The sequence below is a fragment of the Oryx dammah genome, unplaced genomic scaffold, assembly GCF_014754425.2.
Source record: "Oryx dammah isolate SB20612 unplaced genomic scaffold, SCBI_Odam_1.1 HiC_scaffold_20, whole genome shotgun sequence".
NCBI classification, from domain to species: domain Eukaryota; kingdom Metazoa; phylum Chordata; class Mammalia; order Artiodactyla; family Bovidae; genus Oryx; species Oryx dammah.
This window is the reverse complement of record NW_024070204.1, coordinates 47462949-47479674: the sequence shown is the minus strand read 5'-3', so window position 1 is coordinate 47479674 and position 16726 is coordinate 47462949. Positions and strand designations below refer to the sequence as shown.

The window sequence follows — 16726 nt, the reverse complement described above, 5'->3', positions numbered from 1 at the left end:
TCTCAAATTCCCTAGTTCTCAAATAAAATAATTCTTCAAACTGGAAAAAAAGAGAAAAAGATACTTTTGAAGTTATAATTTGTGTCAGAATTTCTGTTTTAAAATGAATGGGAGAATACACTTAGTAATGAAAAAACAGAAAATTGACAGAATGGCTTTTTTACATTTCCCTTCCATAGGATTTATACATGGCTTTACAAGCATTTTCGTTTAAAACTAAGGACATTGAAGATGCCATGACTAACACACTCTTACATGGCGGTGATCTTCATTCTGCCTTGGATTGGCTCTGTTTAAACCTTTCAGATGGTAAGCAGTATTACAACAGTCTTTTAGTTTATAAAACCTTTTGAAATAATTTGTGTTTATGATATTTGTAGAAAGCTTTTGGTTTGCACTTAAATTTTTTTTCACTGTGTTATAATTATTTTTAAAATATTCTTACCCTTTTCTGGTCTTTTTGGTATATTATTCTTAAAGATTATAGTCTGTGCAAGAAAAAATTATTTTTGTGTGTGTTGCTTTCAGTTGTTAATGGCCATTTTACAATGCACATTATACAGCATATTCTCGACTGTCTGTAACCTATCAGGCTGTGTACCTGGTTTTGGTTTAGAAATTAGGGCTATCTTGCTTTGTGTAAATAATATTTAATTAAGCACAGGTTTCAGGCTGTAATCTTTGGCAAGATCCTGGAATGTAAATTGCTTCTATGACTGATTAAGATTACTACCACATGCAACCAAGGAGGAGGGGAAAGTTAAGATTTTCTTATGAAAATTTAGGCATCTAGCACTTTGAGGGTGAAATGGCCAAATCGAGGTGGGTTGGTTTTTGTCTAGAGAGTGTTCCCACTGGTTTGATGATAAAACAACTTTCATTGTAGGATTTCTATTCCTAGGAGATGAACAGTAGAAGAAAGTTAAGTGCTCTTTGTTTAGACAGGTTTTATGCATGTGTTTAATAAATATTTGTATGTTTTCTGTATCATGTACATTATTTTTATCCCAATTTCTCTTAAGATGCGCTTCCTGAAGGATTCAGTCAGGAATTTGAAGAGCAACAACCTAAAAGTAGGCCAAAATTTCAGTATCCTCAAACGCAAGCCACTATTTCACCTCCATTGCAACCTAAAACCAAAAAGAAGGAAGAGGATCCTAAGATCATGGTAATTTAAGAATTCAACATTTAAAGTGTAAAATCAGAGGGAAACATGTATAACAGTTCATAAGAGTATAAGTATTAGGTTGCAGTTATGTTTTTACTCATTGAAAATGTGTAATGGGTTTGCCAGATTCATTATCATTGTTGTTTCACTTATCTATTGCTACATAACAAACCACCCGAAAATGGAGTGACTCAAACCAACATTTTATTCCTTATGATTTTGCAGTTTGGACTGAGCTCAGCTAGGCAGTTTGTCTAATCCAAGAGGTATCTCCTCAGGCTAGAACATCCAAAATGGTTTATTTACTCACATGACTAGAGCCTGAGCTGGGATCTTGCTAGCAAGGCACCTCTCTCTCCACATGATTAGCTTAGGTTTCCTCTTACATTTTGATATTAGAATGGTCAGACTTCTTAATTGACATCTGGCTTCCAAAAGCAAGTATCTCAAGATAGTAAACACCAGTGTACAAATTTTTATCAAGCCTCTGCTTGTATCACTCTTGCTAATGTTGCATTGGCTGAAGCAAGTCATGTGGCCAATTCAGAATCTTTGTGGAAGGGGGTTACAGAAAGGCACTGATACTGGAAGGTGTACTTCCTTAGGGCATTATACACAAATACTTTGCATATCATAAAACATCTGTGAACATGGGTGAACCTAGAGAACATTATGCTAAGTTAAATAAGCTAGTCACAGAAAGACAAATATTGCCTGATGTCACTTATATGAAGTACCTAAAATAGTCATGTTCATAGAAACAGAATGGTAGTTACCAGGGGCTAAAGGGAGAAGGGGCAAATGGGAAAATGTTGCTTAATGGTAATAAAATTTCAGTTATGCAATATCAATAAATTCTAGACATCTGCTGTTCAACATAGTGCCTGTAGTCAACAGAACAGTATTGTGTACTTTAAAATATGTTAAGAGGATAGATCTCATGTTAAGCTTTCTTACCACAACCACACCTCTCCCCACAGCAATACACACACACACACACACACAAAGGAACGCTCAAGAATTTTTGAAAGTAACAGGTACATTTAGTACCTTGGTTGTAGTATCATGTGGGATCATGGGTATATCAGTCCGTTTAGTCACTCAGTCATGTCCAACTCTTTGCGACCCCATGGACTGCAACACACCAGGCTTCCTTGTCCATCACCAACTTCCAGAGCTTGCTCAAACTCATGTCATTCGAGTCGGTGATGCCATCCAACCATCTCATCCTCTGTCATCCCTTCTCCTCCTGCCCTCAGTCTTTCCTAGCATTAGGGTCTTTTCCAATGAATCAGTTCTTCACATCAGGTGGCCAAAGTATTGGAGCTTCAGCTTTAGCATCCATGATGTAAACATATGTCCAAACTCATCAAAATGATGAGTGTATGTATATATAATAGTTAAAACCACAATAATATGTACAATTGTTAATGTATCAGACCTCAGTAAAGCTTAAAAATAAATAAAAATCTGTGGAAACTGCATCTGCACAAAACCACTGTTAAAGAATAACACAGGTTTTTCACAGTTCTATCAGTTTTTTGCCTCTTTATGTAAATGGATTCTTTGAACTATGTAAGTTTAGACTTACAAAGTAATGCTGAGTTCTACTCATTTGTCCTTCACCATGATTTTTGAGACTTACGTGTCTACTGTTTCTGAGTGTAAAGAAATTATAAAAGCAGTGACACTTGATAGTTTTGACATCTTTTTCTAATTTTGATTTTTCAGATATTTGTTGTTTTTTTTCCTAGCCAAAAAAGGATGAAAAAAATTTGGAAGTAAATATGAAAGAATGGATTTTGCGATATGCTGAACAACAAAATGAAGAAAAGAGTGAGACTTCTAAAAGTATAGAAGAGGAAAAATTTGACCCTGTGAGTAGAAATTTGTGTTAATCTTATAGTTGGATATTCCTTGCAAAATACTTAAGTTTTCTAAGACTTAGTTTCCTCATTTGTAAATTGAAGAAGTAGTTATCTCTAGGGGTTTATGTGAGAGTTAAATAAAACAACACTTAGGGAAAAACATGACACGAAATAACCATTCAATAAATGTTGTTACATCACTCCCATGTCTAAAGAGACAGTTGCCAAATATTTTTAAATGATTAAGTATTAAGAGTATGCTAAATGATTCGGATAATTTTAAAAGCACATTATTTTATAAACGAAAGCCTTTGCCTGAACAGAGAAAACCTACATATCATAAGATAAACTAAAAATATTAGATTAAGTGAAAAAATCAAGTTGTAGGAAGAAAATAACAATACATATATCTGATTAAAGACTTCTATCTAGAATTTATAAAGAAGTTTTAAAAGGACAACAGGCATTTTACAAAAGCAGATATTTGGATGGCCAATAAACATGTAAAAATAACTTCAACATTGCTAGTTGTGGGAAAAATGAAAATGAAAACTGCAATGAAATACTACTATATATCTATCAAAATGGCTAAAATTAAAAGATCAGTAATACCAAATGTTGGGAGGATATGAAGCAACCGAACACTCCTGCACTGATTGTAGGAGTACAACTACTTTGGAAAACTGTCACTTTCTTATGAAGTTAGACATACATTTACCATATGACCTAACAATTTCATTCCTAGGTATTTACTCAATAAAAATGAAAATGTCATAAAAAAGCTTGTACACAAATATTCATAGCAGTTTTATTAATAACAGCCAAACACTGTAAGCAGCTTTCAAAATCATTATATAAGAATGAAAGGCACAAATAAGTACATGCTGAACAATTTCATTATATTAAATTCTAGAAAAGTCATCTATGCAAAATCAATCTCTAGTAAGAGAAACCAGATCAGTGGTTGTCTGAGCCCACGGATGGAGGAAGGAGATTGACTGTTAGGCATGATGGGGAAACTTTTGGGGATGATGGCAGTGATTTATGTCTTTATGATGATGGTTATGTGGATATATACGTTTATCAAACACATTCTATACACTTAAAATGGGTATGTTTTGTTATAAGCGAATCATACCTTTATAAAGTTGATTTAGAATGAAAAAAGGAAGTTGTACAACAGCATGTGTAGTATAATGAACTCATTTGAGTAAAAGAATACATACACACACTCACACACACATATATTTGTATCCTTTTGTATGCAAAGGAGACATCTGGAGAAATACACAAGAAGCTATTACTAGTGAACAGGACTGGAGTTAGTAGGGTGGATTATACTCTTCTGTATCCTCTGAGTTTTTTTTTTTTAACAAAAGCACAACAGGACAAATCCATACTTTTATTTATTTTCAAGAAGTTTAAATTCTCGAAGGGTACAGCATCACACGAATTCTGTGTCCAGTGGCGTTAGCAGGAAGGTTGCTTTGGAATTTGGCACGAACCATGCCACTGTTTCCATGAGCTCGAGTGATCTTTCCCCAGATTACTCTGGTTTTGTTAGGTTTTCCACCAGGAGTTACTGTGTTGTTTTTTGCTTTGTACACATAAGCACATCTCTTGCCTAAATAGAATTCCGTTTCATCTCGAGCATATACACCTTCAGTTTTCAGGAGCGCAGTGTATTCCCTTTGGTTCTGTAGACCCCGTTTATAGCCAGCAAAAATTGCCTTGGACCACAGCCTTCCAGACATATTTGTCGTTTTAGAAGTCCCATTCCCAGCAGGCCTTCACAGGGTCCAAGATGGCTGTGCCTGTATTAAAGTAACAAAAACAATTTATGATAGTACACGTTATTTTGAGGTTCAGAAAAAGAGGTCTCTTCTGATTGGAGCATCTGGTCAGTCTTACTGTCAGACTATTTTTTGGGCTCCAAAATCACTACAGATGGTAATTGCAGTCATGAAATTAAAAGATGCTTACTGCTTGGAAGGAAAGTTATGACCAACCTAGATAGCATATTAAAAAGTAGAGACATTACTTTGTCAACAAAGGTCCGTCTAGTCAAGGCTATGGTTTTTCCAGTGGTCATGTGTGGATTTGAGAGTTGGACTGTGAAGAGAGCTGAGTGCCGAAGAATTGATGCTTTTGAACTGTGGTATTGGAGAAGACTCTTGAGAGTCCCTTGGACTGCAAGGAGATCCAACCAGTCCATTCTAAAGATCGGTCTGGGATTTCTTTGGAAGGAATGATGCTAAAAGCTGAAACTCCAGCACTTTGGCCACCTCATGCGAAGAGTTGACTCATTGGAAAAGACTCTGATGCTGGGAGGGATTGGGGGCAGGAGGAGAAGGGGACGACAGAGGATGAGATGGCTGGATGGCATCACGGACTCGATGGACGTGAGTCTGAGTGAACTCCGGGAGTTGGTGATGGACAGGGAGGCCTGGCGTGCTGTGATTCATGGGGTCGCAAAGGGTTGGACACGACTGAGCGACTGAACTGAAAAGAAGTGGGATTTGAAGGATGCATGAAACATGCATAGGCAACAAAGAATGGGAAAAGGGCCCAGATGAGTGAAATGGTGTGAATAAGGGTACAGAAGTGGAATTGTGCAAAGGGCTTTTGCATATTAAACCATAATCAGGATAAAATATGTGAGTACTAGCAAATAGGAGTAAACAGGTGAGTTCAACTGAGACTAGAAAATTTCGATGCCCAGAAAATGAATTTAAGAACTTTCCCTATTGATTATGAAGGCTCGCTAACTGTGTGGAGGCAGGTAACCCACAAGAATAACTCTTGCACTTGCTCAGGTGTGAAATAATAAAGTCCCAAATTGGAATTTGTATAGTGTTTTGGGGGAGAGGTGTGAGCACACCGTACAACATGCAGAACTTCCCTGAGCAGGATTGAGCCTGTGCCCCCTGCTGTAGAAGTGTGGACTCCTAGCCTCTGGACAGCCAGTGAAGTGAAAGTTGCTCAGTCATGTCTGACTCTGCAACACCATGGTGTGTAGCCTGCCAGGCTCCTCTGTTCATGGAATTCTCCAGGCAAGAACACTGGAGTGGGTTGCCATGGAGATCTTCCCAAGCCAGGGATCGAACCCGGTCTCCTGCATTGCAGATGGATTCTTTTAACATCTGAGCCACCAGGGAAGCCCAAGAATACTGGAGTGGCTAGCTTATTCCTTCTCTAGGGGATCTTCCCGACCCAGAAATTGAACTGAGGTTTCCTGATTTGCAGGCAGATTCTTTACCTACTGAGCTACCAGGGAAGCCCCAGGACAACCAGGGAAGTCTCCAAATTGGAACTTAGAAGAAAAACATTTAAAGGAAGAAACAATAGAAATTGCTGATTTACTGAGCATAAATTAAGAAGCCAAAGACAGCAAGAGATTCGTAGGCGGAGGGATGGTGGTATCAGTGCCACAGAGAGGAAAGATTGAAAGAATGAGTGTGGTTTGGGTGAAATTGAGGCAATAGCTAATCCTTCTGTCTGTTACACTCTATTGCTGTCTGCTTCTACACAGAATAGTCCCAGAATTGTGCTTCCTTAGTTGTCTCTTTTCCCCTCGACTCAGTGGTTGTGTCTCATAGCAGCACTGCTAATACCCTCTTCTCTACCCAGTGGTTTGACACTTCCCATCTCTTATTAACCTAACCTAAAGGAAAAACCAGTAATTTGAGTTTAGCTCTGTGTCTGGTTTTTGCTCAGCAGAGTTAAATTTTATAATACACGTTTTCTCCAGAGGCCTTTTTTTTTTTGGTAACGTCCCTGACTGTCTTCCATAAGATAGAGATTATAGAGAGGTAGCTTTCAGAAATGGAGAAGGCAATGGCAACCCACTCCAGTGTTTTTGCTTGGAAAATCCCATGGATGGAGGAGCCTGGTGGGCTGCCATCTATGGGGTCGCACAGAGTCGGACACGACTGAAGTGACTTAGCAGCAGCAGCTTTCAGAAAAGTGTATTTTTGTTTTTTATATAAAGTCTTTATTGAATTTGTTACAATGTTGCTTCTGTTTTGTTTTGGTTTTTTGGCTGTGAGTGTCTTGTACTATTGCATATGCAGTCCTTTAAATCCATATATTTATAAAATGTGTAAAAGTAACTTTTACAGAAATGAGCTCATACTTACATTTTATGCCATAGTTCGCTTATTTTATTTAACATGTCAAGTAAGTTTCTTCATGTGGATTCAGTTCAGTTCGGTCGCTCAGTCATGTCTGACTCTTTGCGACCCTGTGGACTGCAGCATGCCAGGCTTCCCTGTCCCATCACCAACTCCCAAAGCTTACACAAACTCATGTCCATCGAGTCAGTGATGCCATCCAACCATCTCATCCTCTGTTGTCCCCTTCTCTTCCCGCCTTCAATCTTTCCCAGCATCAGGGTCTTTTCTAGTGAGTCAGTTCTTTGCATTACCCTCATTCTATTGCTTCTTGACTTTTCCCCCCAGTGACTAGTTTTCTCTGTAGAGCATACCACACTTGATTTCCAGTTTTCCTTTTCAATCAGTACTGCAGTGAACATCTGTGTACCTACAGATTTGTACATTTGTATTATTTCTCTATGAAAAATTGCTAAAAGATTTGTTGGACCAAAGAATAAGATCAAAAGATCACAGGCTTTGATATAATACATTGACAGTAGATAAACTAATCTTGCTCTTCGTTTCTTTGTCATCATCTTATTTGGAACAACAGAATGAAAGGTACTTGCACCTTGCAGCTAAACTTCTGGATGCAAAGGAGCAAGCAGCTACCTTTAAACTAGAAAAGAACAAGCAAGGCCAAAAAGAGACTCAAGAGAAAATAAGGAAGTTTCAAAGAGGTAAACGCTTTAAAATTCTTAGATGTATTAATATGTCTTCTTTATTGGCTTTCCTAGGATGGAGGTTGCCTCTTTTTTGTATGTCTTCTCTTTCCTAACAGTTTACACTTGGGGTTGGCAAACTTGTGCAACAAGCCAAATAGTAAATATTTAAGTTTTACAGGTTGTTATGATTACTCAGCTCTGCTGCCACAACATAAAAGCAGCCATATACAAGACATAAGCAAATGGTTATGTTCTCACAAAACTTTATGGATGCTGAAATTTCATATAATTTTCACATGGCACCAAATATTTCTTCCTTTTATCTTTTTCAACCAGTTAAAGATGTAAAAATCATCCTTAGCTCACAGACCATATGGAAATAGGTAGCAGGGCTGGATTTGGCTTGCAGCCATAGTTAGTTAACCTGAAGTGTACACTGTAAAACACTATTTCCACTCAAGAAGGAGAGGTGAATATAATTTCATGAGAATTTATTTTTAATGAAGATGTTTTTCTTGGCCTTCTACATCTGTTAAGTGATTTCTTCTAAAAATGTTAGTATGTAATGTGAAAATAAATTGCCTTGAACTTCTAGCACAAATTCCTAGTAGGAAGGAAAAAGAAGCAATTTTTTTTTTTTAATTGCAGAGTAAAAAGGCATGAAAAACAAATATGAATAGAAACAAAATAAATAAGCATCATTTTTTTTTTTTTTTGGTAGAAATGGAAACTTTAGAAGATCATCCAGTATTCAATCCAGCCATAAAGATTTCACACCAACAGAATGAAAGAAAGAAGCCTCCTGTAGTCACAGAAGGAGAAAGTGCTCTGAACTTTAATTTATTTGAAAAGTCTACAGCTGCTCCTGAAGAGGAAAGAGGTAAAATGAAGGGAGAGTGTTCCAGAGTGTAATTTGTAAATAGTAAAACATCAAGGACTATATAAGTGAGAAATTGTGTTACTTTGTATTCCAACAAACTACAAAAGATGGCAGTAAAGTTACACTTCCACACACTGTCTTGGAAAAGTACCATTATAATAATTTGTTTAGCATTTTGTGATTACCAACATCTGGCTTCAGCCTCATCTCTCTCCAGTTCAGACTCCTGCCAGAATTATCTTTCTGTAACACAGATCAAAATATGAGTTTCTGGTTAAAAATTTTAATCAGTTAACAAGTTCAAACCTTCTGTTATGGCATTGATGATCCTTTGCTTTCTGCCACACTCTACCTTTCCACCTTATTCTCCCAGCTGTGTACTCCAGCTGCATCATTCTTAAAACATGTGTTGTTTCATGGCTCCATGACTTTGCTCATCCTATTATCCCCTTTTTGGCCAACCTTTCCCTTGCTCAAATCAGGTCTGTCTGTCCTTTTCTAACCTGTTCTCTTAAAAAAAATCTGTTCCCAAAAGTGAGAGAACTTTAATCCTTCAGAAGATATTCTGTATTACTACATAAGCATTTTTAAAGAACCAATCTTTGTCATTTTAGAGAAAAAGAAAGAACCTCATGATGTAAGAAATTTTGACTATACTGCTCGAAGCTGGACTGGAAAATCTCCCAAACAATTTCTGATCGATTGGGTCAGGAAGAATCTTCCCAAGAGTCCAAATCCTTCCTTTGAAAAAGTTGCAGTAGGTAGATACTGGAAATGTAGGTATGTTTTTGGTTAACTGACTGAACTTTTAGAAAAATCTAAGATGAAAATGTTTTTTTTCCTATGAGTAAAGTAGACGTCTAGGAAGCTGGTTCCACATCTCTAGGTTGATAGTGCCTATAAATCATTACCTAGTATTAATATAGTGTTTTCTGTGAGAATATTTAATTTAAATAATGTAAACTACAGTTCAGTGTTAATGGAATTCTGACCATTTTTACTTCATCAATTTTATTTTAAAATGTCTTTGGCTTCTTTTAGGGTGAGGGTAATCAAGTCTGAAGATGATGTCCTGGTTGTGTGCCCCACTATCTTAACAGAGGATGGTATGCAGGCTCAGCACCTAGGAGCCACTTTAGCTCTTTATCGTTTAGTGAAAGGGCAGGTAAGTTTTTATAGATCCAAGTGTCTCAGAATTCACTTGTGGAGTAATGGGTATATTTTGTCAACATAAAACTATCTGCATGTGGAAGGTAATGTTTAATCGTGGCCCTTTGTGCCAGTTTTCTCTTCACTGAATGCTGCTTCTGAGCAGTCCTTGTTTCTGCTTATTTATAATTTTGACTTTGTTTCATCTCCAAACATAGTTCAAGCTTTCTCTCCTTGGACCAGAGGCACTGAACCATTTGGTCCAGCTTTGCAAACTACACTGATGTAAAGATTAAAAAACTGTGCTAGAGTGATTGAATTAAGGAGTTTTTAAACAATTGTTTTCCTTTAACGTTATATTGTCTCTCAACTTTAAAATACAAGACATTGGTTCCAGTTTTCACTTTTAGGTTATATCGACTAAAGCTTCTAGTTTAAGGAAAGATGAAAATAAAGTCTTATTGAAGAGAGTGCTTTTAAGAGAACACTATGCTCTTTTGGGCGGGGGGGGCGGTTGGGAGTACTGTCAGCATTTTCTCTTTGTAATAAATGTGTATATCTTTCTTCCTGGTGAATTAGAACTACTGAAAATTTAGACACTGATTAAGTGGAATTCCAAATAATAGTTCTTTTCCATTTTCTCTCAGTAAAAGTTCTTAATGTCTTTATTTCCCTTGTTTGGCAAAATAAGGTATCATAAGGTAAGCTTAATTAATGGAAATGACTGTCAGTGTTACAAAAATAATTGTGGGCTCTTAATAAAACAGAGGCAGGATAACTTAGATTCCATCCAATGGAGTTCAAAGTAAAATACTTTGACTTGTAATATACAAATGGAATCTCAGAGGGAACTTTGATCAGTGCTTTGTGGATCATCTACATATTTAAATAGCACTACCATAGGAATAAATAATAAACATGTGTTTAATAGTTTATTGTGTTCTAGAATAAGCACTGTGTTTGATTAACTGAAAGTTTACCTCAGAGTATGCATATAAGGGAGGTATAATTATTAGCCCCATTTTACAGTTAGAAACTAAGACACCAAGAAGTTAAGTTACTTGGCCAAGGTCACACAGCTAGTAAGTCCAGAAGCCTGTTTATATGCTGTTTATCAGTTTGCATCATATGCGTGTATGTGTGTGCTCAGTCGCATCTAGCACTTTGTGACCCCATGGACTATATAGCCCATTAGCCTCCTCTAGCCATGGAATTTCCCAGGCAGAAATACTGGAGCAGGTTGCCATTTCCTACTCCCAATATGCATGTATATCTTTTATTAAAATACAGTAGTAACCTACTAGTTTAAGAGATATTTTAAGAAGCAAGAGCTATTCTTTTCAGTTCTAACCTATTGAATTTTGGTATCCAGTAATTAGTCAACACAACGTATTACTATTTTTTTCCTTTATAGTCAGTTCATCAATTGCTTCCTCCTACTTACCGAGATGTTTGGCTAGAGTGGAGTGATGCAGAAAAGAAAAAGGAAGAATTAAATAAAATGGAAACCAATAAACCACGTGACCTTTTTATTGCCAAACTTCTGAATAAACTGAAACAGCAGCAGCAACAACAACAACAGCATTCTGAAAATAAGAGAGAAAACTCTGAAGATCCTGAGGAATCTTGGGAAAATTTAGTTTCTGATGAGGATTTTTCTGCACTGTCCTTGGAATCGGAAAAGGTGGAAGATTTGGAACCTGTTAGAAACCTCTTTAGAAAGTTGCAAAGCACACCTAAGTACCAGAGACTTCTAAAGGAAAGGCAACAATTGCCTGTGTTTAAACACAGGAGTTCAATTGTTGAAACTCTTAAAAGGCACCGGGTTGTGGTTGTGGCAGGTGAAACAGGGAGTGGTAAAAGTACTCAAGTGCCACATTTTCTCTTAGAAGATCTGCTTCTGAATGAGTGGGGAACAACTAAATGTAACATCATCTGCACCCAGCCCCGAAGAATCTCAGCAGTGAGTTTAGCCACAAGAGTGTGTGATGAGTTGGGCTGTGAAAATGGACCTGGAGGAAAGGTAAAATGTTGTTCAACTCTACCTCAGAGAATGGTGACATGACATTACTTACCTGTGCTCTTGGGATCCAAATGGAACCTGTACCATATATGAATTTTGACCAATACTGTTTGTTGCACATCTCAGGTGCTTTTAATGTTTTCTTTGATAGGTTTGATATGCCACTCTCCTTTATAGGAAAAGGATTGTAAGTAATTATCATTTAAATTCTCATGTAAAAGGAAAAATATATTCACTTTAATAACTGAGTACTCAAATATATTACATTACTAAGTTGATCATTCAAAGAATATAAATATATACAGATAAATTGTAATACCAGGTATCTCAGTATTTGGAAATCTTTTCTGTAGAATATATTCCTGAATGATTTTCATTAGCTCAATGAACAGAAGCAAAAAAAACAATATAGAAGACAATGTCAGACTGTTTTCAAATCCTGTATATAAAAACAATAGAAAAAAGAACTTAAAATACCTGTTGTCCTGTGTTTGGGGATAAAAGTGTACACAAAACTGGCCAAACCTTAACCAGAGTGACTGCAAAATGTAGGAATTAATAAAATTGGTTTAGAACCAAATATAATGAATTCCAAGTTCATATAATTCAATTTAATTATGCTTTGAATTGTTCTTTCTAGATAGAGTACTTAACATTTTTGTCTGTCTTTAAGTTAGATAACCCTTCATTAAAATTTTATGTGGCAATTTTTCTGGACTCATGACATGTAAGGGGACAAAAGAGCACAATTTCTGTCTTATAAGGAATTTAAATTAAGGGGATGACAGACATGTTTACAAACACAGCAAAGGAATGACTGAAGGAGTATGAAAGAAAATGTGATGGAAATAGAAGTGACTTCAGGATTCTCATCAGGCACCACTGGTTTTTAATGGTTGCAGCTTCTGTGAGATCTTGATAAAAGAATAGACTTAAGTTGTAGGAGCAGATCTAAAATTCTGTTCCTGAGCACCTCAGTATTTTGCTCCAAGATAATTTCATAAGAAATTGATTAAATCTGTTAATATTTCCATAATCATGTTAATGGTACTCAGAGCAGGAGAACAGCTTTTTGTTTCAAAATTCTGAAAATTTTTCCTTGTTTAAATTGCCAAAACAAATTTTATAGTTTGGTATAATTGAAAACAAAGGAAAGTAGTAAATGGCACTAAACAGATTTACTTTGACTGCTCCATATAGGAGCAGGACCAGCACCTGTACTTCAGTTTCTAAAGCTTTTTTCCCACATCATTTGTGAGAATCCAGTCTTGGCTGTGTTTTCCCTTCAGAATTCTTTGTGTGGATATCAGATCCGGATGGAGTCTCGTGCTAGTGAATCTACCAGGTTACTCTATTGTACCACAGGGGTTTTGCTAAGAAAACTTCAAGAAGATGGTCTCCTAACAAATGTGTCTCATGTGATTGTAGATGAGGTGAGTAGATTCTATCACTGTATGTTCAGGAAATGACTCTAAACATTTTTGTGTTAAAAAGATGTTACTTCTAATACTAGCTAACATTTTCTTCATTTTTACTAAATGCCAAGTACTTTACATGTAATTAGTTAATTTCCTCTAACAGGTCTCAGGCTAATTGATATATTTAACAAATACTGTATAACATTTGCTATATGCAAGGGGCTATTCCAAGGACTTCATATATACAACTTCATTTAATCCTTCCAGCAATCCTTCACTTAATCAAAAGAAGTAAATATTATTATCCCTATTTTATAGTTGAGGAAACTGAGGCACACAGAGGTTATATAGCTTACTCAAGTTCATACAGTCAATAAGTTCTGCAGCTAGGGGTTCAAGCCTACGGAAGCCAGCTGCAGACATCTCTTATCAGTTAGTGTATGTTAAACTGATTTGCTTTGTACATAATTTTTTGAAGAAATTATATATATAGCATTTTAGTTATTTAAATTTTTTTTTCAATTTTCCCTGATGTAAAGTTTTTATGAATTTAATTCACCAAGTTCAGAAGGCATTAGTGAAAGTTCAATCATTCTTTGATTTTTAATTAATAGATTTTAATTAATATATTTAATTAAATATAGATTACTGGGTTATTTTCCTCCTTTTGGTTAGGACGTATTTGAAGTATAAAGAGATACAAAAATGAAAATAAAAATTATCTGTAGTCTCATGATTCAGAAAAAAATTAATGTTGCCTTTTGTGCATTTATATATGTATTTTTTTATAGTTTGTATGTGTATTCACTTTATAATTCTTCACATCATTAGTCTGCAAAAATATCATTTTTAATAGCTTTATAGAAGTATGTTATTTGGATATCCCATAATTTATTTAACCATTTTCCTGTTGTTGTACTAGTTAGGTTAAGATGTTTTTAAATACAATATTTTGGTCATAGGTAAGTGATAGAAATTCAAGAGAAAGAAAGAGGATATATGGCAGCTTGATTGAGCATGCCCATGGGTAACTGCTCGGGGCAGTGATGGGTGGGGACTAAGGTGTGACAGTTGTAGCCATGTTTGTTAATACCTGGATTTTATCAGTATCATATTTATTTTAAGAATCAACTTAAAATGCTAATTTGTCTATTTATAGTGAGAAATTTTTTCTGCTAGGTAAGATGAAATATTTGCATCAGCCAGTAGTTTTTCTGGGAACTCCAAATTATTAAAAAACTGTGTATGTGTGAGTCACTCAGTTGTGTCCAACTCTTTGAGACCCCATGAGCTGTAGCCCGCCAGGCTCCTCCAACCATGGAATTCTCCAGGCCAGAATACTGGAGTGAGTTGCCATTCCCTTCTCCAGGAGATCTTCCCAATCCAGAGATCGAATCCAGGTCTCCCTCATTGCAGGCAGATTCTTTACTGTCTGAATCACCAGGGAAGTTTGTTTAGTAAGTATATTTCAGAATGAATCCTAATTTAAAAGTTAGACCAACTGCAGGGAGCTGTTCTTTGATGGTTTTGTATTAATAGCAGTCTGTAGACCTGATTTACTGAACTGTGCTTCAGTGTGATACTCTCAGCCTCTTATTGAACAGTACTATAAGAATAAGAGAAAACCCAGTGAAATTCATCATGTTAAATATAATGATGAAAGAGATACTGGGACAGAGTTCGTTATATGATACAAGAGCTTCTTTATGAAGATGCTTAGGATGATACTCTGACTTTCTTACTAGGAATAGTTGGTGTGATTTGTTTGAGTTTATGGTCAGTGTGAGAGTTATGTAGCTTTTCCTCTGGCAGCTATTATGTTTACAGCCAACCTTTTTGCCCACCTCTCTCAAATGTACTTAATAAAGTATACATTTTTATTAGCTATATTTTATGTCTTATCCTCATTTTAAATTTTTTTTAAAAAATCAGTATTTGGGGACTTTGCTGGCAATCCAGTGATTAAGACTCCATGCTTCCACTGCAGGGACACAGGTTCAGTCCCTGCTTGAGGAACTAAGATCCCACATGCAGAGCAGTGCAGCAAAAAATAAACTTTAAAAATTGATACCTATATAAATTACCATCTATTTGAGGAGGTTCCCCAGATCTGTTTCACCTATCAGAAAATATTTCTCTCAAGCTTCAGATAATATCCTGGTCAAGCCAGTAAAGTAAAAACATCCAAAATTATTCCTTCTTTCTTGCATATCCTCTAAATCAGTTCACCTGGACTTTGTTGATTTTTTTGAATACTTCTCTCACATTCATATACTTCTCTCCATATTTACTGGTATTGCCCTCATATATGCTACCATTATCTTATTTAATTACTTAATAAGCTTCTAATTAAACTGCCTACTTTCTGTTTTGCTCTCTTCTACATTCTTCACATTATAGCTGCTGCTACTGCTGCTAAGCCACTTCAGTCGTGTCCGACTCTTTGCGACCCCATGGACTGCAGCCTACCAGGCTCTTCCGTCCATGGGATTTTCCAGGCAAGAGTACTGGAGTGGGGTGCCATTGCCTTCTCCGTCACATTATAGCTAGACTTACCTTTTTTAAAACAAAGTTCAGACCACATGATTTCCCTACTTTAAAATATCTTACTCACTACCCTGACTCATTAGAATAAAGTCTCATCTTCTTAACAGGGTTTATGAGACCTCATATAAACAGATTACTGAGCACCTCACCCTCTGTGTCTCTTGCCCATTCCTCATCTCATGCTCAAGGCATTATTTTTGTTTCGTCATTTCTTGAAATGTAATATGATCCGACTGTCCTCCATGATTTTGCACAAGTTATGGCCCATGACCACCTTATCTCCCTTTATCATACTGTTCTTTCCTCGTTTTTTAAAAACTCATTTCAGTTCTCAACATAGATGTCAATTCCCTCTTAGTAGCCTTCCTGACCACCTGAATTAGCTACCTCTTGCTGTACAACAGGAACTAAACATTGTAAATCAACATTGTAAATCAACTATAACTTCAATAAAAATATATATATAAAACAAAACCAAAAAAGAATATTAGACCGAAAAAAAAACAAAATAGCTGCCCTTCATATGTAATTTCAAGCCATCCTCTACAGAATCCTCTTAGAAGGCTATAAACTCTGAAATGAAGACTATCTCAGTCATTATTCCCCAGCATCTATTTGTTGATCTCTGGTAGCCAATCACTCTATGAAATTTGTATTATTTGTTTTATAGAAGAAGAAATAGGCTCAGGGATATTTGAATAACTTTCCTAAAGTCATATTTTAATTGATCAAGAAGAATTAAGCCTAAGCAAGCAATTCCAGAGTCTGAACATTTAACCACTATTGCCTCCCTTCCACACAAAATGATCAAACCTGTTTTAATTTTTGTTGGTCAAACCTGTTTTAATTTTTGT

At 36.1% G+C, this 16726-nt stretch overlaps 2 protein-coding genes across 3 annotated transcripts in view; one reads left to right on the top strand and one right to left on the bottom strand.

Annotated features, from left to right (window-relative positions):
- The window catches only part of DHX29 (DExH-box helicase 29), a 46994-nt gene that overhangs the window by 10550 nt on the left and 19718 nt on the right, over positions 1 to 16726 (top strand). For both annotated transcript variants that reach the window (XM_040262534.1, XM_040262533.1), the window contains exons 4-12: positions 180 to 309; positions 1023 to 1168; positions 2923 to 3045; positions 7744 to 7870; positions 8577 to 8735; positions 9350 to 9515; positions 9777 to 9900; positions 11299 to 11907; positions 13197 to 13340. In XM_040262534.1, the coding sequence (XP_040118468.1) occupies positions 180 to 309; positions 1023 to 1168; positions 2923 to 3045; positions 7744 to 7870; positions 8577 to 8735; positions 9350 to 9515; positions 9777 to 9900; positions 11299 to 11907; positions 13197 to 13340 (1728 nt within the window). The remainder of the gene's footprint in view (positions 1 to 179; positions 310 to 1022; positions 1169 to 2922; positions 3046 to 7743; positions 7871 to 8576; positions 8736 to 9349; positions 9516 to 9776; positions 9901 to 11298; positions 11908 to 13196; positions 13341 to 16726) is intronic.
- On the bottom strand, positions 4396 to 4851 carry LOC120879520 (60S ribosomal protein L35a-like). The gene has a single exon (XM_040262540.1). The coding sequence runs from the start codon at positions 4788 to 4790 to the stop codon at positions 4458 to 4460; it is 333 nt and encodes a 110-aa protein (XP_040118474.1). The 5' UTR covers positions 4791 to 4851; the 3' UTR covers positions 4396 to 4457.

Coding starts and splice junctions, on each gene's coding strand:
- LOC120879520 (XM_040262540.1), bottom strand. CDS start 4,790: ATGTCTGGAAGGCTGTGGTCCAAGGCAATTTTTGCTGGCTATAAACGG.